Source organism: Corvus hawaiiensis, chromosome 16 (assembly GCF_020740725.1).
Source record: "Corvus hawaiiensis isolate bCorHaw1 chromosome 16, bCorHaw1.pri.cur, whole genome shotgun sequence".
In the NCBI taxonomy this organism is placed as follows: Eukaryota; Metazoa; Chordata; class Aves; order Passeriformes; family Corvidae; genus Corvus; species Corvus hawaiiensis.
Genome location: NC_063228.1, coordinates 10,624,176 through 10,648,310, shown reverse-complemented (window position 1 = coordinate 10,648,310; position 24,135 = coordinate 10,624,176). Strand labels below are relative to the sequence as shown.

The following is a 24,135-nucleotide window of genomic DNA, read 5'->3' as shown; positions in this document are numbered from 1 at the left end:
AGCTGTAAATCCAAAAACCTTGGGACAAGCATTACATGTCACCTGTGCTGGCTGGCAAAGGCTTGAAACTTGCTGTCCAGGAGGTACCAAGGCTGGGTAGTAGGTTCTCACCCTCTATTTATACTTTGACTGACAGTCATGCCTAGAGGGAATCCTTTCCACTAAACCTAATTGTTTTACTGAAATGCTGCCAGACACCTCCATTACACCCCTGATGTGCCAGGAGGAATTATAGCTTTTATTTGCACTTTCCTGAAAATAGCTCAGTAGTGCATGCCAAGATGGGGATCCTGACATTATTCACAATTTGGAAGAGGCAAGCTATCAGTTGTCTTTAAACAAAGCACTGTTCTGCTTTCTTTTAAGAAAGAAATTATTTTATATTCCAAGAGAGGGACAGTTACCTGCCACTACCACTTCAAGGGTATACCAGACAAGAACAATCTTCTGTAAAGACCTAGATTTCCTGCCACGGGCACACAAACAGGAGTGATATCAGTTGAGTTCCCTGTTTAAAAACTTCTTTGCTAAGTAGTTGTTGATTGCTCTTTTATGTAGACACTGTTTTCTTCTTTTAGCACGAACCAGAAGAATATATCCTTGAAGTGGGAAGTGCTGCTTAGATTGCAGTGCATTTGCATACAACATGCAGCTACATTAAATGATGGATTTCATAGCATGAACTATATAAAACACATTTCTTTTAGCAATTATAAACACCATTCGTGTGGTAATCAGAAAATGCATTTATGCATATGATAAATGTCAGTGCTTTTGCCCCCTCTACAACAATACCTCACATATCTATTTTTCCCCCATAATCAAACTTTTTCCCATAGTCTCACCAATGCTGCCATTTTAACTTTGATGTTATAAGAAACTAATGTTATTTATCATTAATAACAAATAGCAAGTTTAAAGGGAAAATATAACACATCCAATAAAAAGAGGCAACAAGATACATATTTCTGGGCTAAAACCAACTCATTCAATACCACACTACTTGCAGGACTTACTTTGCATGCAGGCACATAGCACAAATTCTCTGTTTTGTCTTTCTTCTACAGACACACTGTTATTATTCCCAGATGGAACACAAATTTTCTCTCCTTGAAAGGCATGGCCAGCACACAAACAACTCTGTTTGCTTTTTAATTTCACACACATCCACTGCTGCATCAGCCAACTTCAGAGTGTTAAGCCTCCTTTCAAGGCTGTTTGCTTTGTTTCAGACTCCAAAGCACAGTGATCATTCCTCATACTGGGTTTTACCCAGTGATTGTCCTGTTCTCTGCTCACCCTTCTCAAACTAAAGAACATTAAGAGATCCACTGATGTGATTTTTGTTGCACTGTGTTGGAGTCTTTTGTACCAACATGCCAAGTTTTCTGGTTAATGTTACTTTGTGTGACACAAGACGTCATAACTTCCTCTAAACAATTCAGTAAACTGGTATTATGCAAGGATAATAACTGGAGATCAGGAATGGGATTTATTTCTAGTCTTTCATAGGCCAGTGGCACAGAGATAAATACACTTACAAATATAAAAGGAATAAATACTTTGAAAAGAAAAGCATCATTCAAGATTCCCAGGTACTTTCTGGTTTTCTGAATGACATGTATGGTTACAATTTAGCTTGCAGGGGATTAATGCAACATCCAGAGCTCTTTCCCAGAGGAGCATGCAAACGCTTCCCAAACAGCTTACACCAATACTGGTATCACTTCAATACATTTCAGCATGTATCTCAGCTCAACTGATCTACCCTAGTAAAGTGTGTCCCTGCAGAGAAAATAAGTTTTCTAGATTTCTTCTCAATACACGAGCAAGTGCGTACAGGATAAACTAAGAAGAAATAAACACTAGTCTGGTTTATTGTTTTGTCTTGTCCAGTAATCAAAGGCATGTTGTCCACAATGAAAGGCCAATCAAAGTTAGAGAAAGAGAGTATTTAATTACCTACCCATTATTTCATAGGTACTTGTTGCCATACTGATGATTCAGGCCTGAAAAATCAGGTTACTTGAACAGCCACTGGATTACAAATCTACTGGGAACACTTGGTAACCAAATTAATATCCAAGCCCGGTATCCTATTAGGGCATTTGTTCTCATTTGGGGCTTCCAACTTATTCACCTGATAGACTTCTTGCAGTGGAAGACAGTTCACAGTTCATCACTTAAAACTTCATCAAGGCAGTTTCCAAAAAGAATGAGATCAGTGGGATTTTAACCAACATGGCAAAATGCCAGAGGAATATACAGATTTTCAAATAGCTGGTAGGGTCAATAACAGACTAGCTACTGGACTAGGAGAAAATGGGAAAATTTATTAAGTGCCAGAGTGGGAATATGCTGATGTCTGCTGTTTCAACCCTAAAATATTACCAGTATACACAAAAACTGTGTCTGAGCAGAGGGTACATGGAATAAGGTAACACTGAAGCACAGTTCAACTGTCCACATCTGAAGTAACAATAAAGTAAAAACTGCTGTAGTTCCCAAACCACAGATGAAGTTTGGGAAAGAAGATTTACCATTCCCTGGACAAAGTCCCAGCCTGAACTTAAGACCTCCTGGTACCTGGAGGAGCAAAGGAACCTGCCCCACATAACCCTTCTCTACAAGTCACACCTGCAACCTTTCAAATTCCCCGTCACAGAAATGCCTCGATATCACCAGCACCACTTTTTGAGTAAATTCATCACTTACAGGCTCATTAATCTACTCTTAAAGAGAAGAGCAGGAGATAAATACTTCAATAGAAGATGACACCAAAGAAAGCAACTCACGTAGCAATTGTTCATATGTGAGCAAGAGCTATTTACACACTGATACCTACCTTGGTATTGTACTTCAGTCCTTTAAGGACTACAAATTTGCCTGCATATCCATTCAGACAGTTACTGATAAACTTAACAGGCTTATTCTGAGAACAGCCAAGTTTGAAAATCAGGGTCTGATTTTGAGATCATGTTTAAATTGGACTAAAATTAGCAATTATGAATGCATGGAGGTCTTTTTCAAAAGCACCATTGAACACAAGAGATCATACTGCTCATTTGCTGATTTGCTAGATGTTTCTTAATGTTTTGCTCTCTTTGCAGCATGCTGATCTTCACTTTGGAAAAAACACGGGGCAAATTCTACAAGTTTTCTGTCCAAAGTAGCAGACAAAGCAGAGCTGCCATTCCAAGGCATTTCCAATGAAACTGAGGCAGGAGGCCAACTCTCACTTTTAAAGCAGAGGCAAACCATAGGCAACTCATCTGAGGCCCTGAAGGCTTCTGTGTGCCAGTCAGACTAGATCAGATGCAGCAAAAGAGCAAAGAAATGGAAGAGACAACTTAAACTCAGAATACTTTTCCAAAGCTCTCCCAGCAAAGTAGGTCTAGAACAGAGACAGTGGCAGCATGGGGGAGGGATCAGAGGAATCAGGACACAACTGAATTGAAGAACATAAAGCTGAGAGTGGTCAGAGATGGTGGTCCTCTCAAAATCAAAAACTGAAACCTCAGTTGATAAAAGAAACAAGAGGAGAAAAAATCCAAACGTGGCTTTGTTGGTGGACATGGAAGCAGTTCCAGGAGTTTTGGCTGTGGTAGCAGCACAACTTTGTTTCATGACTGCACATGGCCTTGTCAGCAAACCAGTGAAAACAGAAACACTGAGTGATAATGCCTTTGCTAACTCAGAGGTTAAGGCATGTGCCTCAAAAAGAAACTGGTGCCTGGCAAGGACTCACAAGACTACACTAACTTTTTCCAGCACTTCATATCTCCTGGTTTAATGATGTAAGTACAAGGAAACAGATGTATCCTTTTTACTTCAGTACCATTGCAAAAAAAAACCAACAAACCACACACTCAAAAAAAAAAAAAAAACCAAACAAAAACCACCAAAAACCCACTCAAAATACTAAAACAAAGGATGCTATTCTGATTTTTTTCTTTTTCTGTCCCAAAAGCACTGCTAGGAGAGCCTTAAGCTTTCTGAGGCACTTTTTTTTTTTTTTTTCACCTACATTGGCCTTTTCTTGCTACATGGTAACATATTTTCATTAATAAGCATTTTTTAACAAAATAATTGGCCTCTGAAGGGCCCTAAAAATGGAACAGCTGTAAGAGCTAAAGAGATTAGAATTCCAGTATTAATGAAGTCTGGAAAAAATGTGAATTGCTTCAGGGAAGAAACAGGCTTGGTCACTTTGAAACAGAATTTTATCCAATTTGCTGTTCGACCTTTTTTGGAGGAAAAAAATACAAACAGTTCTAACCATTTGTTGTAGACCATCTGCTGCATTCATTAATACATCATTTTAACCTTCCTCTCCAGCCATAGCAAATCATTAGAAAAAAGATTTTGCCTACTTCGTTAAAGTGTTTTAGGAAGAATATTCCATTCTTGCAAGGACATCATATCAGTTCTTTAAACACAGCCACAGGAAATGGCAAGAAAATAATGCAGCATAACTAAACTTTTACAGTCTTCCTTTCCTAATGTTCTGCTGTAATATCACGACCTGAGAGCTGCTCTCAGGTACTAAGACTCCATTCTTCCATAGCTTGAATCTGCACAAAAATTATAGATTCTGAAAAGCATCGCCTTCTGTAGCCTTTTTTAAGAGCTATTCAATAATAAAATCAAATTCTCAGTGACAGTGACATTTCCAATTGCTCAACAAGGCCAGATAAAGTGTGTTGTCTCTGAAGAACCCTTCATAGCTGAAGACTCTGCAAGCTCTGTGAGCAGACACCTGCAATCATCCTTTCCTCAGGACAGTAGTGAAAAGAAAATATCATTGTGCTTATATAGCAATTTCTACTCCCTTGACCAGATTCCTTACAATAATCACATGATCATCACCTCGTTATATTCACTGCATATGTATTAGCCCATGCACACTCCCCTGCATGTAATGGCAACCACTAGGAACCCTTTCTCCAGAGCAAAAGAAAAAACTAAAAAAATATTTTAGTCCATGAAACAAAGTTTTAAATGAGAGTCAGAATATTCATCAAGATATTTTTCCATGTCAAAAACAGTTGGTTGGTCTAGAACACATGATTATTTACAGGCAGAAATACCACCACAGAATTGCAACAAATGTCCAACACAGACATTAAAAACCCGTAATATTTTGGGTGTCCAGCTGCAACTGCAACCCAGACTGCCCACAAATTTAGGTCACATAAAGCACAGCCCAGCATGTCTGACATGCAGACATCATCACGTGCAGCTTACACTGGGACTAGAGCACAGAACTCACAAGGGTTCTGTAATGGATACTGTAACCTTCCAACCATGTAGCTCCAGGGCTATTAACCGGTTCTCTTTTTCCCTAATAGACCAGGATGACAAGCAGCAAACAGCACCGTTTTTCCAAGTGGAGAGTACATCTTCATCACATCTCTCTTGAGAATTCTGTTGCTGCCTGAGGCACAAAAGAACAAAATACAAAAAGGCAGAAATACCCAGAGAAAAGTCAAGTTCTCCTGCTTCACATAAGAAGGTGAAGATAACATTCCCCCAGAAATTAAATGTATATTCTCTTCTAGGAGATGAGGCTTCAAAAATTTTTAGAACATAGTTCACCATATTCCATCAGGAATCCCAAGGCCAGTCTGTCTTTCCAAGTCTGATGAGCACAGTCCTTGACTGATAAGGAGCACACCAGGATCCTACTCCTCCCACTTCACCTTTACCCAATCTAACATTTATATAAGCCTGCCTAGATTTGGAGGCAATATTATAGTGTTGCATGGTTTTCTCAATCTCAAGCATTTTGTAAATGTAAAGAAGAATGTAGAAATAGAAAGAACATGCTGAAAAGAACATGCTCATCCTTCTTCATTGAAAAGTTTCCATCACAACACCAGCCAGCTTCTTGCCATTCCTGAGCTTCTTCATTTTCCGTCTAAATACCATTCACCACTTTCAATTTCCCACCTAAGTTTCAGTCCTCTGACTCATTTTATGTTGTTTAATCAGTTTTTCTTCATCCTGCACCGAGCCACCATATCCTCCTCCCAGGCTCATTTTTACTAGATTAAACAAAAACAACTCGCCTCATCCCCTGGAGGTGAGACTTTCATTCCCTGGTCACTGAAGTAACTAATTTCTGAGTTCATGACTGGGTCAGGGCTTTTTAGAAGGTGGGAGCCTAATTGCAGACAGTATTCCAGAAATTTCTCTATTTCCTGCATAGTGAAATTGTGTCTATTTCTAATAGCTGCACTGATAGAAATGAAATACAGGAACATCCTCCCAGCTTCTGGCCCAAAAACTTTTGGTGCATTCAGCCAGTCCTTAGAAGATATTACAATTTTGTTAATGCCATTCCTGTTTTACCCAATTATTTTTTTCTAAAACATATCTTTCTACAGCCTAAAAGATGATAAATTTATTAATACTTCAAACTAAAAAATTAATCTAGAATATACTAAACTATAAATCATGGTCCTGCAAACAGGCAAAGCATGTTTGGGCTGTACTTTTAATCAAAACACAATGCAATCCAGTGAATTCACCATACTTCTTTTAGCTGTAGTCTTAACCTCAAAAAATTTCCCATCCTGGTCAACAGACATAACTAAGCAAAAACTAGAATAAACAGCCACAGTGAGCAGCAGAGATTTTAATCCTATCCACCCAGTCATGGAGAGAGCTGCTAAAATCTGGGTTAATCCTTCCAATCCTTAGTCAGAAATGAAAGTCTGTGCAATTGAAATAGTATGCCAGAATTAGATTTACTTGTGGTAAGGATTCGATTAAGCCAAAAATTAAGATTTTAAATAGCTTCAGTTAAAACCAAAGTCGTGCAATTCTATTGACAGATATTATAATCCAAAAGAGTCGTTGTACTGAGACCAAACTCGTAACTCTTCCCTCCATAGGAAATTAATTTGGGACAAATCCCAGACACACTGATTTTCAGACAGTTTTGTCAAAAAAAAAAAGGAAAAAATGAAAAAAAAAATCAGCTTTTCTCCAAAATTATGATGACAACCACTGGACTGGAATGTCATGAATAACGTACAGTCACTAGTGAGGAAGACACTGAAATAAAGTAAATTTTTTATATTGACCTTAATGTGAAGCAGGTCCTCACAAACACGCAATTTTAACTACTTTAAATTTGTTACTGCACTCAAAAACACTACATACACATTAGACATAAAACATGCATCCCATAGCTATCTATCTGTACTGGGCAGGGGATTGACTTTATTTTCAGCGAACAGAGATTACATATGTCAACATAGCAAATTTTAAAAATGAAGAAGGGAGGTTACCACTCTCCCAGGAGCCATTTCACTTGAAGCCTCTTCATCATTTGATTAAAGCCTGCAGAAATCTATAATATAACAAATAGTCTGCATTTACTGCTGCAAGTCTTCACACTTGTCTACAGACAATTCACATCAAGGCTGAATTTTTGTTTTCTTGTTGGAGTTACATAGGAGATCACTTCAAGACCCAGAACACCAGTGATCCCCTTGAGCCTACAAATGCCATGTCTGTGCACTTGTGTAACACATCACACTGTGCAGTCATCATGGGAGGCAAAAGCAAAGTGGCAGCAAAACTCTCAGTTACAAATATTTAAGGTCTATAGTAACAGAATAATAGAGGGAAATATTCAGTTGTATTCTCCATGTCAAGATAGCCAGAGGTTTCAAGCAGTTGCATAAGCATATTTCTGTAATCTTTGTGCTCCAAAGCTGGAAGCTTTTACTCAGGCAAGGCTCTTTGAAGTTACTTTGGGAATTGGCTCTCTGCAGATGGAAAAAACAAATGATTAAACCAGCTCAATAGGGAGCCAAGCTTACTCTACATACTTGATTTGAAAAGCAACTAAGGGAAGGAGAATTTTTTTTTTAATACAAACTAGAATGCTTGTTAAGAAGGAAAATATTCCACCATCTGAGCTGAACTAGAAAAGCTGTTTAAATACCAGAACTTTTAACTGGGTGGAATATGCAAATGAAACCTCAAAATGACCCAGTAAGACAGAAATCTAACTATCAAAATGAAGTTTAAGTTATCAGGTTTAACTCAAAACCAATGAGCTTGTCAACAGGGTATTTCACTAGCAATCCAGCATGTCATGAGAGAACACGCCAAGCACAGCCCTTAACAAACCAAATCATTCCTTTAACTAGAGATTGCTCTTCTAAGCAGAAAATGCTTTAAGTCTATTGTGTGCTTGGCCTTTCCATCTCAGATATTAAGAGAATATGTCTGCATCTTTATGGCTGTTACATAAAGAACATACTAAGCCCCCTCCTTTGAAAGGAAAAACCCTCTCCATTATCTCTTTACATGGCAGCATTCAAATCTTCAGGAAAAGCAATTAAATAAGCATTAAAGAACTAACTATTTAAAGCATTTGCTTACTTTGCACTTGCTCTTCGTCCTTGACTTCCCAATGAAATCAATCACACCAAAGTCAGGATCTCACAAGCAGGATTTTTGCTTTCCATGTAGACTTGTCTATGACCTGCATGCTATCTTTTCCTAGTGGAAGTATGCTACTCAGCTTTTAGAAGTGCCTTTGCTGACCTAGAGAGCTTTTTTCTGCATAACTTATTTAAAACTAAGGTTTTGAATGCCTATAACCTACTTTATACAGTTAAAAAATGCAGTAGTGTGTGGGAAATGAGCAAAGTTCATTCTTACTTTAGCTTAAGTTTCCCACTGCTTTCAGGCAGTGTCCACTGAGGGCTCCACTGCAGCTTAACAAATCAATAGGACCTACACTGGAATAAGGACTGCTGAGGTGGGTTGTTACATTTTATTATTGCCTAAAATATCTCACTATTTTAAGATCTCTGCCTCATACTGTGAAAAAAGTAAATCAAAAACCAGCTTCTCTTAAGCCAGGAGTCATCCCGTACCAGGAAGGAACCAGAAAGAATAACATAAAACAATTTAAACAAGCACACTAAGGATTGGTAAGACTTTCAACAATCAGTAAAGACACACATACTGCAGGTGACAGCTGGGTCCACATAAACTTCCCACATATTCATTTGAATTTTTATTCAGAGATCATGCAATGTGTTTTTATGAGAAACTGGGAATCTGAAAATATCTGTATATAGTGAGAAGGTACTGAGCAACTGTTCAGGATATTATAATGTGATTTTTCTTTTATTATTTGCACCTGTCCTAAGTCATCTATTTAGTGTCATTTTTTCAGTGATCATTGGAATATTTCAGTTACATTATGAAGTAGTGACGGATAGCAAAGAACAACAGGAATGTGAGAGATTGCAAGCCTGAAGGCTGACAAAGGTTAGAAAAGGTGTGACATTATTTTTGCAGTTGTTGAGACTGGTAAAAATGACAGGATAAGTATATCTGGAAATGGCAATGAAGATAATTTTTTGTCTTTACCAAACCCAAAGTATGGAGGGGATCATGTAACTTGTATTTTCCCCTCCACAAATAAGCTCACCCCACAAAGAGCCAAGGCTATCCTTGCCTGGCTCTTCCCCGTGCTCTGTTGTCTGCAGACACTGCTCATTTTCAACCTCATGATACAGCCACTCACTTAGACAACATCAGGATTTATGTCACTCAGGATCCATAACTTTGTTCAGTGCACGTAAGAACAATTTAGCTGGTAAGTGCCAGTGAACCTGAGTCTCAGAACAGGACTTTTAAAGTAACAGCTAAACACATTCACATACAGGGGACACAGCAGAACCAGCAACCACCTTACACTGTGGGAAGAAGTTTGCTTTTGTATTTTTTTCCTGTCAGTCTGTCCTGTCCCCAAGTATTCTAAAGGCCCTAATAGGAGATATGAAATTCAGAATTGAATTAAATTATAAAAGGAAATTATGAATATATTTTAAGACTCCAGTTCCTAAAAAGTACAAGGTAGTAGGCACTCCCACAAAGCACCTGAACAGAGTGAACATACATAGACAGAAAAAAAGCACTTCTATTACTACAAATCAGAGAATTATTGAAAACTCTTTCAATTTTTTATAGAAATGAATGCTTACGCAGAACAGCATCAGTAGCCAGCCAGTGCACAGCAAAATGAGGGGAGGATTTTATTTCAGGAAAGCTTATAATGGACTGACCCTGTCTCAGAGGCTATACTAAAGGAAAAAACGAGCAGTAGGGAAATTTTAAATTGCATTAGAATGGATACAAGTAGACACTCCAATGTATCAATTTCCAGATGGTTAACTACAGCCCAGACTCCCCACATTGCAACAGGAAAAGTAAGCACCTCCCTCTACAAGTATGTAAAGTAGTCAATGAATGCAGAAGGAATGACTTAGGACTGAAAAGGATTGCACAAAATCCCAAGGGCAGGAAGCCTGAAGAGACAGAGATGGAAACTGTTCAGAATTTTGAGTAATTCTGGTTTTCTCATACTGTTTTCTTCACAACAGGTCACCTCCATCAGTAATTTTTATTTCTGGTTTATCACCACCTCAGCTCCCCACCAGCATTGCCCTAGCTCACGTGGTTCAGTTTATATTCCTTTCCTCTATTAAATATGCCTATTAAATAGGAATAGATTTGGCTTACATTCATAGTTCTTGCTTTGTTCTTGGGACCCCAGGGAATTTTTACTTGCTCCAATTACAGTTATTTTTTTGGGTGAAGGAGGTTGACAGACAATGGACTGGGTAAGGAAAATCCAGTCTAAGAGCAAGTGAAGAAAGCAAGTACTTCTTTTTACAACTTCAGTACCAGTTTGCTGTTACATAGTTAGGGGATAAAGCTTCACATGCTAAGTGGCTGAGCCATCCACAACATCTTTCTCTGGAACCCAGATTCCAGAAAAGGAAATGTCAGCCTTTTTGCAGGTAACAGTAGCTAAAATGCAGAAAAAGGAGAGAGGAGAGGATGGCAAACAGATCAAAACAAAATAAAGGACAGAGCTAGCTTGTTTCCTATAAAGTGACTGCTGAAAATAAACCAGACCATCCTAAATGATACTTGACTAGAATACAGACACTTCTCATAATTCTTGCATCTGTTTTCTTAGGATGAATTCACAAGCCTTATCTTGTCCCAGTTAGGTACTTCACATAGCTCTGATGCCTGTGCCACACAATTTACTCAGAACTCTTAATTAGCCTCACATACAAAAAATAACATGCAATTTTTCTGGTAATTATATGTTTCTGTAACTCCTGAAAGCAACTTGTTACTTAGAACAGATTACCTTAATTCTATTTTCTGCCATACCCAGTTGTGTTGCACATTTTGTTGAGCTGAAAAGTGGCTATAAAATCCCTGCCCTTTCTTCTTTCATAGTGGTTCTACATACACAGTGTGTTTCCACTAGACACAAAATCAATGCAGTGAAAACAAAGCAGTCCTATTGCTAATTTAGTCACATGGAGAGGCAAACTGTTCAGCACAAATAGACAAAACTTTGTAGCAATAGTTACAGAAATCTTGAACCAAAAGTTCGGATGCTAAAAACAAACTACCACTGTCAAGAAAAGGAAAAAAAAAAAGGAGAAGGTAAGGAGCTTTCCACCCAAAAATCCTTTTAATGAAACACATTTATAGAAGTATCTTTCTGCAAGATGCACAAAAGGTAGGTTATAAATAGCCACAAACACTGAGCAGAGGCCATGGAGCAAGACCAATGTTGGTGTTCTCAGTCTGCTGCAGCAAGGAACTTGTGACAACAAAACAATTCAGCCTATCTTCCTTAAAAGCCTAGAAGGTAATTACTTTCCCAAACCTGTGATGGAGACAGGAAGCCCAAAACACCAACCAAGGAGTCATCTGGAAGCACCTCTCCAAGAGAGCTTAGCCAAAACCCAAATCAAGGGACACATAAAGATATATAGTCTCGATCTGAAAAAAATCTACCTTATCCAAGCTACTCCAAAATGGGTGTATGTGATCCTACTGGGAAATGACACTACTGTCAGCCAACACAGCACACCAAAGCACCAGTACCTGTAGGCTCCATCCTGAGGAGCAGATATGTTAGTGTACTTGAAAAATATTAAAAGCATGAAGATTACCACCTGTTTTTATCTCACCTTTCCTTCTCCACCTTCAGCAAGGGAATCCAGGAGAAAGCAGGGAGAAGAATCTGCATATATACCAAAAAAAAATCCAGACCTCAAATTCTCAGGTCTGATCATGTCCAAATATGAAACAAAAGATGACATAAAAAAGAAATAGAGATTGTTTTGGAGCTGTATGCAGAATACTACAGTGTTTTTAGTCAAATCTCATCCAGAGCCCTTTGATGTGTTTCTGTGTGTTACAGCCAGAAGGAAGTATAAGTCTGCTTTGAACTTGCCCCTGTCCAAACACGTTAATCTTGCTAAGCAAGATTGACCAATGCACAATCAAATAGAGTTTTTGCCATGCTCTAGAAGTTTATGACCAGTTTGACCTCAGATGTTTTGCTAGATTTCCTAATTTTAGTTCAGTCTCTGTAGCTGTTGAAGAGGGGAAGGGAATAGAAATAGGTTACACAAACCATCTACATGTATATGTTTATGAATGATTTCTTTCATCCGCAAGTGAAGGTGAAAGAATTTGTATTCAAATAAAATCTTAGTCACAAGTTTGGACTAGAAACTGTTCCTTCTTCAAGATGTTTAAATCATTCACAAAGGTTGATCAGGAAACCCTGTGTACCACTCAGCCCAGGATCCCTCATGGCTGAGTCCCAGAAAGGACAGACCTTTCTCCAGAGGAATTTTGCTCTTCCCGAAATAAGAGACAACTTGTACACCTAGAACCTCCTTCTCTTTCCAAACACTGAGGCTTTTTGATCACTTAAGCTTCATGTGCATGGAAAGTACAGGGGAAATTGCTGTAGGGAAAGGAGACAATGTTAACTGTGTATCACAAACTTATAGCTGCTGGGCACCAAGCAACCTCCACCTGCAACTTGGAATATCACATTTGCATATCAGCAAAACTCATTTTCCTGTTGCTTTTTCAGCTTTTATACTACATTTCTTCTGCACCCTTCAATTTCTCTCCAAAACATTCCCCCTTCTAACCAATCTTATTGCCTTAATTCTGGTTTCACAGAGCCTGCAAGTTTCAACTTTCCCCTGACCCAGAATATCAAGTGTCAGGACAGAGGAAGATACATCCCACATTTACTGAAGAGCACAAAACGTTTTCCTCGAAAGAGAGGGGAGACCAGAGCATAACCCATGAGCAGCATTGTCTCTCCAGGGCCATGAGAGCCCCAGCTGGCTGTCCCCCTTGAGAAGGCAGAGGGGCCCCGGGCTGCAGGGTGAACACGCTGAGGAACTGGAGCTCTGCACTCAGAGAACTAAACCACATCCAGTTTTACAAAATGTGCCTCCAGCTTCTGCACCTCAATTGCAAGCACAGGGGTTTTCCCTTAAGGACATTAAGTCTAAAACTAATATAAATAGCCAATGATGCTGCTGCAGCTTTATGTATTTATTTCAGTGAAGTACAGAAGAAAATATCTCAAGGATTTAAACAAACAATATGGTGACAGATGGTGTGGAGACAATCCAGGCTGGGCTCCCTCAGTAAAATCCACACAACTTCATAGCTCCAGGGAAGACTGGAAGAGAGAGTACACACAAACCAGATGACCACAGATTTGTAAAAAATAAAAGCTACAGCCGGCAAAGTTTTTCTGTGCATCTATACAAAGCCCTTTGTACCATCACCATGTAGGCAGATCTACCCCAGAGTCTTCCAAGAAAGATCAAAAAAAACTTATAGATAAATTCTTCAAATTAAATGGCTAGTTCAAATAAGTGACTAAACACACTAATGAACTGTCTATTCAAATAATCTAAGCATCCTCAAAAATAATTGATAGATGAAACACAAAATATGTGTTTGACATTATATCAAAGCCCTTCTGTTCTGTACACTGCATAATTTTATACTTTCAGGTACATTCTCTGGATATATTCTGATTGCCAGAAACTTCCCATGTATTTTGTAACAGCCTATAATTATTTTATAGTTTAAAAGGAGTATTTTTTAATTTTGTATTTGAGAATGTTCTTGGGAAAACAAATTCCAAAGATGCCACCGTCTGCATGCAGAAAATTATGCTGAAGGTCTTGTGTCCTACTTTCACAGCCCAGGAGTCTGCTGTGTTATAACTACCCATAGGCAGGCAATAGTTTGGAGAGACTGCATAGGAGATCTACAATAGGGACTTGCTAGCAGGTTTAAGATGTTGTTGCTCAAAACAAAGACACTTAAGGATATCTATTTCAATAACTGTAAGAACAGTCTGTAGAGAAAGAAAACAGTACCTTTGAGATGAAAATGTATAGAGCTTACTGCAAAGGACTAAAGTGAAGCCAAGCACTCCTCTCTCCTAAATGAGTGGTGCATAGAAACCAACCCTGCACCCTCAGCTCAGCTGCAGCTGTAAATGCAAGCAAACTAAAATAACAGGAACTTACCCACACCTAAACTGAATGAAAAATTAAGTAAACTCTAGAAGACTTCCATGTCCTACAACCTGCTCATTAGTTACAGAAATTCCTAATCTTTTCAAAACTACCTTCCTTTTACTTTGGAAAATTAAACTAAATATCCCTCCCTTGAGCTCCATAAGAATGACAGTTCAAATTACTCTTGCAGTATTCCAGAAATCCATCCATGTTTTCCTTCACCTAATTAAGGGGGATAAACTTATGTGGACAAGATAATGAGGAATAATATCATCACCTCAGAAATAGCTAGAAAAAGCCTTTAGAAAAAAAGATTGGGAGAAAGAGAGCAAGAAAGCAAAGCTCACATCATTAATAAAATGCTCCTCTGAGTTCCAAGACCCAGCTGAAAGCAGCAAATACAGCAGCTGCTGGAGCTCTACTTTCTCCCAGCCACGCCAGTACAGGAATAGCAATGCCTAAATCAGCAGGCACTACCCAAACCACCTCACCCTCACACAGCACTGCCTCCTGAGGAGGAAAAACACGGGATGCTATATCCACTCACTTCATTCACCTCAGTAAGACAAATCTCATGCACATTTTTAACCATTTAATACCACTGATCACAGCATGTGTGTGTAAAAGATACTACCACAGATTACATTCTAGCTCTAAAAATCTTGTGGACAAGCAAGACTTTCTTAAAAAGTACATATAGATTGGCTTTCAAGGATATGGACAAATAAACACAGATTTGCAAGGAGGTCAATGCTACATTTTTATTGCAGCTCAAAATAAAAATTAGAATATCTGAAGGTTATTCTTCCCATAGGGGCCTTCATACAGCTAGAAGAGAAGAAAATCAAATTCAATTGCTTCTTTAAATGAGTCAGAAGCTGGAAATAGTGTGTGCAACAGACTATGTAGTAGTGCAAGCTACTGTGTCTAGACCTGAAACACCAGTTATATGAATACTGGTATTTTTGCACGGAAGTATTTATTAACCTACAGTTTAATCTTTCAGTCTTTTGCAGTAACAAAGCCAAAGTGAATATCATGCTCAGACATGTAGAGCCATACACATGTTGGCATCAGCCATCAGTAAGGACAGGGATAAAAAGATGTTATTATAGAAAAACTTAAATTTGCAATTTTCTCTAATGAAATACAGAACTGCTTTTACAAGCCAACTAAACAGGCAGGACAGAAATCTACATAGACATATGGCAGACATATGAATTAATGAGCACGTTCTAGATAGTATGACCTCCAGAAAAGATTCTACAATAAAAGACAAATACAACACCCTCCCCACCATCTCCATCAAACAATTTTGAAGTCATTAATAGTTGAAGCACACTTACACATAGTACCAAAGTAAAGTGTGACTTTTGAACTTTTTTGGTCCTTTAGAGAATCACTGCAGCACGGAGACATTTGGCAAAGAAGCTGGAGGATGTGTGGAGGAACTTTAAGATCATGAACAAAGTCATGTACAGATAAGAGCATGAATGCTCCAGAGCCAGGAGTCTGGGTGGGCTCTGATCACAGTTGCTTAGAGCTCTGGTTTGCACAAGTCCAGCACAGTTTTTTCCATCTCAGATGAGCTAAAACAAAGCAATTCCAGCTATACTTATAATGAGGTGAAAATGACAAGTAATGCAAACACATCTGCAAGTATTTCAGTAAAGTACCTAAAAAATCACCACCAAAAGAAGGAAAGATTTCAAAGTACAGTTTTACTCAGTGCTTATTAGAAATTACATGCCTTATTTATGAACTATCCAGGCAGAGCTACAGGGCATGGGGGACCCATGGGATGGGCTGAACATGAGTCAGCAGTGCTCCCTTTCGGTGGCACAGCCTAACGAGGCTGCGGCAGCAGCAGCACAGCAGCTGCTCCAGGGAGGGACTGTTCCTCTCTCAGGACTCACGAGGCCCTATCTGCAGTCCCCTGTCCTGTTTGGGGTCTCCCCATACAAGACACCAATATATCCAAGCGAGTCCAAAGGACTGCAAGTGCAAGTAAGGGCTGAAGGAACTCTTTCCCCAGGAAAGCGACAGGTAAGGACAGGTATAATTGCAGCCTACAACTGCACTGAGACAGAGTTGGACTCAGATTCACAGCAAAAGAACAAGAGCCTGTGGTATCAAGGGAAATTCTAATGAGATAAAATGAAAATATTTGCATGGTGAGAGAGGTTAATTACTGAAACAGGTTGCCCAGAGAGGCTGTGGTATCTACTTCCAGGGAGATATTCAAAACTTGACTGAAAGATCAGATTTTGATATTCGCTCATCACAGAGCTAGGGCTGGGTTAGACAACCTCCAGCAATCCTGTCTAACCTCCCCAGCTCTCATAGAATCATTATGCAATAATACTTACCTTTTAGAAAAGCAGTTAGTTACTTTGCATAACACTCCCAGATCTGTTTCAAGAAGTATCACTTTGTGATAGCCCACTGGAAAATTACCCTCACCTTTAACATTTCTTGACTATGTGTTATAACTGAGTGCTTCCACAACAATAAAATGCCTCAAATTATGTCTTTCAGAAAGACTTCTGGGAAGATTTACGTTTGCAATAGGCAAAAGTAGTCTGGTTCAGAGACACTAAATATTCCTGGATGTACTTAAAATACGTAGGGGCATTTTTCCCCACATGTGAAGAAGCCTTCACACAGAACTAACCATGATGTTCTGTTTTTTAAAAAAAGTATCACAATTACTATCATTATAATCATAGCATGTGGTGAAACAAAGGTAACTATGTTTGAAATCAAATGCTCAAGTCAGAAAACAGTTCCTAAGTAATGTTTGTGTTGAGATGTCTCAAATGTCAAGAGATACAAGATGAATAAACAGTCAGTCTGTTTTCAGCATGCTCCAAGGGATGCTGATGCACAGCAGGCTGGCACAGATGCCCCAGAGAGTTCTCATCTTGTTTCAGTAGACTATGCCACATCTGAATATGTTAGAAGTGTGTGGCAGAATTGGGGACCAAAGCCAAGGAGCAGTTCACTGGCAGGAGAGTTCCTGCCAAGAGCAGGTGATAAAAATCAACTGGAGCAGAGCATGTGGCACTGTCCAAAGGGTATCTCTGTAGCACAGTTAGGATCAGATAAGTGCCATACACCCCAAAGCGTCCCATTGGTTTGTTGGTAGGATTTTGACAGCTGATGTCAGGCAAAAATAGATCACAGAGGTTCAGAAAACATTCCAGTTTGATTGGCTTCACATGCCTGTCTATTTTCATTGTATGAATCATGCAACATCTCTCCTCAGATGGTGCAGGCAAACTCTGAGCAAACTGAAGCTGAGCTGGGCCAGCGAAGGAGGCAGTCTAGACAACACACCACTCACCCCAGATGTTCAGACAGGGACTCGGTGCTTCAAAAGCTTTATGTCCTGCATTAATCACTGCAAACTCCAAATGTGGGCCTATCTCATCTTTGGAAATATAGAACAACTTTTTTTTTTTTACAGATAGGGCTCTTTAGTCAAGATTCACATTGGCATGGTATTTATTAGCCATCGAGAATATGGTAGCTTATCTCCTCTGAGTCATTCAGTGAAGTCTTCAGCAGCACAGAGCATTATTATAGATGAATTCTCATTCCTGTGCCCTGAGTTTAGTTCAGTTCAGCACCACATAACCACCTGGCACAGAACTCACACAATAAGGACATAAATGAAATGGCCTTATTAGAGTGCCAGAGCACTACATCCACAAGCAGGAGTGGGAGCAGACATCTTTTACATAGCCAGGCATCTCAACGCATGAGACAAAACAGGAGACTTACTTAATAATCTTCACAATTCAGCCAACACCTATGTGTGCCAGCTAAAATCCTGACAGTGACTTGAAAGATTTCATATTTGCAATCCTTCTCCCTCAGACTTCATCTCCCCTGCTTTTATGACAGCTCTGTGAATTTCAACTTCATCTCCCAGGAATTAATTCCTAAATGAACTGGTTAATTGAGTGACACATGCAAGTCTCATTACTGTGATGTTCCAAACCCCATTGCAAGACATTGCACATTGCAAAGGTCAGGTTAAAAGTTAAGACAATACTAGTTACATGAACAAACAATTCCTTCAGCCAATTCAAGCTACTGAAGACTGCTGTTAGATTGTTTTAACACACAAAAGACGATTTTGATTTCCCAAATGGAAACCTTAGAAGCTAAATTTCAACAGAAAAGTTTGCTAATAAAACCCTAATAACCCCTAAAATCAAAGACAGTGATATAATAATGATAATATTAGCATACAATGAAAATAGGAGTAAATTACTGAGACAAAAAAAAAAACCTGTTTCATTTTCTAGAGGCTCTTATATAAAAGTAAAAATAGATCTGTATCAGTAACAGCCTGCATCTGCTACCATGAGTGAAGATGATTCTGTAAGGATTTCTTCCAGTGCTTCATCACTTAGCCCTGGCTGGGATCTTCAAGTGTTCTTACACTAGCAGAGACAGTTACATGAAATATGTATCAAAGAGAAGCACTGAATACATATAAACCCATCTTTAAAAAACAAGTAAATCTGCACTGTAATTTAAAAGCACATGAAATAACTGCCTCTGTAACTTGGTCACTGCAATTGCATTGAAGACAGCAGCACTGACTGTAATGATCTTTCTGTATCCATCAAGATTTCAGAGCCATTTTTATAGGATCCCTGCCATAATTCAACACTTATTGTCCTGCCCTTGTATGATAAGTTGTAAAGGAAGATCATTCAAGATACCAAGAGAAACAGACCTAGTATCTCAACAGGAAAAAAGTCTTTTCCAGAGGTAAAAAGTTCCAAAAGTTCAAAGCTGATTCCTCAGTCATAACTAATCATTGTCGCTTTCCTGGTTCTTTTCCCCCCTTACTTCACAAAATAATATATCTGGACCACTTCCTTTTCAGATGTGTTCAGAGAATCCTTTACTATTCAGAAGTCGCTCATAAGAAATAATAATAGTCAATGAATAAGAAACCCTACAGTATGGAAATATCAGGAAGTAACTTACAATTAACATTAAAAATCCTCATGTGCTGGCAAACCAGTGATTTTTCACATCTGCACTCCCTCTTTGAGCTCTCCTCTCTTACACCACAGTGGGAGCTCCTGTGACTTTCCGGCGAGGCAGAGTCCCCACCAGAGCTCAGCCCTGCACTCAGTGCCTGTTTCAGAAACAGCAGCAGTCAGCTCACAACATCAGTGCTGCAGTGCCAGCAAGGAGTTCTTAAAAATTGTTACAACGTTAAGGAACTTGAGACGTGAGTCACTTTTGCTCTTCCAGTCTCACAACGGATTACATAAAGATATGTTTTCCAACAAAACCATTTGTCATTATCTCCATATTTCAGACAACCCCTTACTGGATTTTCATGAACTATAGTAGGAAAGCAGAAGTATCCAGTTAGCAAAAACATAATTCAATAAATCTATGGAATGCAGTTGGTCCAAGTATGCAAAACTACTTAATTCAGAGACTAGTAGATCACTAAAGTCTGGCTTATTATTGACCTATTATTACTGCTGTCCTCAAATACATTCAAGTCTATTGCTTGCTATTTCTTATAAGCACCACATAACATCTGCTTATAATTTTACATCTTATCCTCAAAATCATTTATGAACCTACTATTATGAGCTTGTTTTTCCATTTATCATATTAGCTATTAAATTTTTTTAACTCACCATCATTCAATGTGCTGGATAGTAAAATCTCATTAGTGAGATTTTAGTTTTAGAACATGTTAGGCATGAACCCCAAAATATTTCTGAATATTTGATGAGCCATTAAAGACACCATTATGCATATTTTTTTAAGTACAGAGAGACAATTAAGAGCATCTGTCTTGAACTGCTTGTAGTGATTATTCATGATAGAGACCAACACAATTAAGTACATTAGAACAGCAACAGCTCTGAATACATTTTCCTACCTTATCTGCCATTATCATGGAGGCCCCGCCATGAATTCCAAGAATTGGAATAGAAGTCTGAGATGAAATAAAATCCAAAATCTGAGCTACTGCCTCCTGATCAGTGTCATCTCCAAAAACCACTCCATGGATCTTGGTGCCTGACATCAAGTCACAAACATGTGTTATGATGCTCTTAGGATCAGTCTGGTTCACAAGAAGGGTCACTACATTGATATCAACAGTCAGGTCTGCTGACATTTCCCTGGTCCAGAGAGCTCTGATATCTCTCTCTGTTATATACTTGGTCCTTCCCAGAATCACTGCAATGTTCAGGATGGGATAATTTTTCTCTGCTCCATGAACAAGATCCAAAGGCGCCAGAAGAGCTTGGAGTACCAGGAGAGCACAGCCAATTTTCCTCATCTTTGCCAGCTTTATCCCCTGTAAAAGTGATCACATTGTATAAGAAGAACATAGAGAAAAAAAATATATACTGTATATCTTCAATGAAGGTTTTAAGAAAGCTTCTGGGCATAATGCAAACTTTAGCAGCTTTTTATAATGCATTCTTCACCTTAGATCCAAATCAAGCCTCTTATATCCCATCAAAAACTTGGCTTGATAATGACAATATTACAAGCTGGGTCTCCCACAGGCAAAGCAAAAAATGCAGAAGTTTAGAGAAAAGACCAATTAACAGTCTTCCTGGATAGCCAACAAAATTAAAATTACTGACATCATTTTAAAAAAAAAGACATTATCATCCTTCTCTTTAACCTTGCTGTGCTAAAACAGGTAAAGCAAACCTATTTGCCTTCATCCTGGACATCTATTTAAACTTGAGTCACAGTCTAAGAGGGAGAGGTATTTTAGCTCAAAATGAGAGAAGTGAGCCAGAGGTCTGCTGGAAACCCCAGTCCACATACTCCTTACATCTCATAGCATCCCAAACCCATGCTGTTTTATTTCTGAAGATCTCTCCTAGGCAGCTGCTGCTCAAGGAATCCTACTGCATTTCTGGAACAGATTCAAAAGCAAGATATTCCATCTTAATTCTTTTCCATCCTCTCATGCAGCATTCAGAACTTGAGCCGCTCAGAACTGCTGATCTCGGACACAAAGTTGTCCCTAGTGTTGAAGGGGAGCGTGTTCCATAAATGAGCATCACTGCATTGGTTACCTCATATCTTCACTGAATCTCTGTAGGGGGCTGAATATAGACGGAGTAGGATGGGGAGAAAGATGAGCCACAGAAGGGATCTGAACTATCTGAAGGAGGGAGAAAGAGAGCAGATCTGACTCTGCAAGATCTCCCCGTTTCTGTGCCCCGAGGGATTTCCACCCCCATGACTGGCTCTCTGCTAGCTGCAAGGGAGTCCCTGTGCCACATAAAGCCAAGCTTGTTGCAAAGCGTCACGCAGAACACACAAGCGGGGCTGTCCAATCAGGGTGGCATTTTTCAGATCTCCCCTCTCATCCTGCCAGCCCTATCTCCATCCTCAGTCAGAGCCGTCTGCAGCTAAAACACACAGCCAGACACGGGCTTGCAGCATCACCACCTACTTTCGGGGCACACAAGGAGACGAGCACCCGACAGCGCATTTAACTGCACATCGGTGCCCCTGTGCCACCCGATTGCACTGCAGGGCAGGCTCCCACCGACCGCCGTCACAGCAGCGGCGGCACGGAGCGCGGTGGAGCAGCAGACCCAAATGCCTCAGCTCTCCCCCGGGCCCGAGGAAGGCTCAGGGCCCCCCGAGCCCCGTCCGGGCCCGCCGCGGGCCCCGCTCGGAGCCGCGCTCAGCGGCGCCCCGGGAGCGCGCCCCGCCGGCCCGGCCGCGGCGCGAGGGCGCCCCCCTGCGGGCGCGGGGCCGCACGTACCCAGCGCCTCAGGAGACGGAGCGGCGGCGGCTGCCGGAGGTGCCGGTGCTGCTGTCGGTGTCGCTGCAGGACATGTCGCGACCGCGGGCATGTCGCGCTCCTCGCTGCCCGGGCTCAGGGGCGGCCTCCGCGCCGCTGGCCGCACGCGTGATCCCCGCCGCAGCCTGCGAGCGACATCGCATCCCGGGAGGGCAGCTACGCGGACAGGGAGACAGGCAAGGGGGGGCTGGACACGGGGCGGGGGACGGGACGGGACAGCGGGGGGAGGAGACGAGGAGAAGCCGTTAGTCAGGTTGCAGATTTCAAAAAGAAATGTACTTCAATCGCATGTGGTATGCGAACGGAAATAAAGTGACTACACTCAAAAGTTCCCCCCCTTCACTCAGAAACAGATTTCAGCTCTTTGCTGAAAGCAGCGCCGTGAGCCCACAGCTGTCCGGGATACGTCCCTCATCTCATCCAGGTCAGGAAAATCCTAGGCTCCCAACTGCCCGTTTGCTTCCAAGTGAAATGGACGGCTTGGAGCTCTAAGGGAAGAGACATCCAACCTGGAAAGAGCAGCTAGAAGCAAACTAATTAACATGATCAAAGGCAGGAGTTTTCTTGGCAGGTTCAAAACAAGCATAACCTGGGAGCGCAGCTAAAGCTCTTTTCACTCCTGAAACAGAACACCTTCATTCCCAATTTACCATAAACAAACCCAGAGCGACACTCTAGCAGAGCCCGCCACGGAATGCTCGATTGCTCCGGTTTTTTCATTCACAATTCCCAGTAAATATGCATGAAGACAGCTCTTCAAGCAACCCCTGCTCTATGTAGGACGCTGGCGCGCCAGGCAAAGCAGCCGGCATTCCCTAACTGGCCCTCGGTGCTGGCGGGGAACTCGGAGCGCAGCCCCGGTCGGTGGGAGCCGGCACCGCCGAGAGCTCCGCGCCCCTGCCCCAGCGCTGGGCGCGATCCGGGCTCCCCAGAAAGGCGATACTTACTGCATTCTCCCTCCACATAGTTCCAGTTTAAAGATCCTCAAAGTCATTTCAGTAGATTCCTTTGCAAACAATGAAGTGGAAAATAGGTCCCTTAACGCCTGGATTTCATCTTGCAACTTGTTCCCACCGCAGTAAATAGCAGCCCGGCAGCTCTTTATCGCTTGAAATCCCGCATGATCAAGTTTTAGCAGAGCCATTGCAACTGAAATTCGCTCTTTACTTTTGCCAGGAGGCATTTAAGCGTCTTCATTTTTTTTTTTTTTTTTTCCCTCTCTTCCCTTTTTTTAAATTGCGATATTGCCGCAGCAGTTCCCCAGGACGGCAGGCACGGAGTCCCCGCGCTGCTCTCGGCTCCTCGGAAGCGGCGGGGACTGGCGGCACGGGCTCCTGGAGGTGCGGCGGGCTCCACCCGGGGCCGCCTGCGCGGCGCTGCGGGCTGCGCCCGGCCCGCTCCGCCGCCCCCGGCACCGCCGCCCTTGCAGGGGCGAAGCTCACGGCCGCCTTGTCTAAACGAGACCAGCCGCGGATACTTTGAAGGCTTCTCCCCCACCCCACCCCCCCGCCCCGTTCTGCTTGCACAAGCACCAGCGAATGAGTCAGACGCAGGCAATCGGGGGAGGGGGTGTCAGATCTGGGGGAACGGCGAGAACACCGGGTTTGGGGCACAAGAGTGGCAAACTCGAGCGCTCTCCCCTCAGTAACATCCCCAGCGAAAGGTTGGTAGCCCGGGAAACCCCAGAGTGTTCTCCTTTCCCTTGACGCAGGGGCTGTCAACCAGAAATCCCTGCCGTGGGGCTCAGGGGAGTGAATGTGGAGCAGCAGCTTACACGCTAAAAGCAGCCCTCAAAGCTCCAGACCACAGCCAAATATCACAAAAAAGCTCTGTAGAAGTTGGCTCCATCTGCGCATCCCTGCTGCTCCATCCTCCTTT

General features: G+C 41.1%; 1 protein-coding gene across 4 annotated transcripts in view; it reads right to left on the bottom strand.

Moving 5' to 3' along the window:
- Nucleotides 1–23,634, bottom strand: part of GRIN2A (glutamate ionotropic receptor NMDA type subunit 2A) — a 168,161-nt gene extending 144,527 nt beyond the window's left edge. For 3 of the 4 annotated variants that reach the window (XM_048320666.1, XM_048320668.1, XM_048320669.1), the window contains exons 1-3: nucleotides 23,205–23,634; nucleotides 22,219–22,444; nucleotides 20,356–20,778 (exon numbers count right to left, since the gene is read on the bottom strand). In XM_048320666.1, the coding sequence (XP_048176623.1) occupies nucleotides 20,356–20,760 (405 nt within the window). In that variant the 5' untranslated portion in view covers nucleotides 20,761–20,778; nucleotides 22,219–22,444; nucleotides 23,205–23,634. Of the gene's footprint in view, nucleotides 1–20,355; nucleotides 20,779–21,517; nucleotides 21,652–22,218; nucleotides 22,445–23,204 lie in introns of those variants that run through there. The other variant, XM_048320667.1, reaches the window with a different exon arrangement.
- Nucleotides 23,635–24,135: the final 501 nt, after the last annotated feature.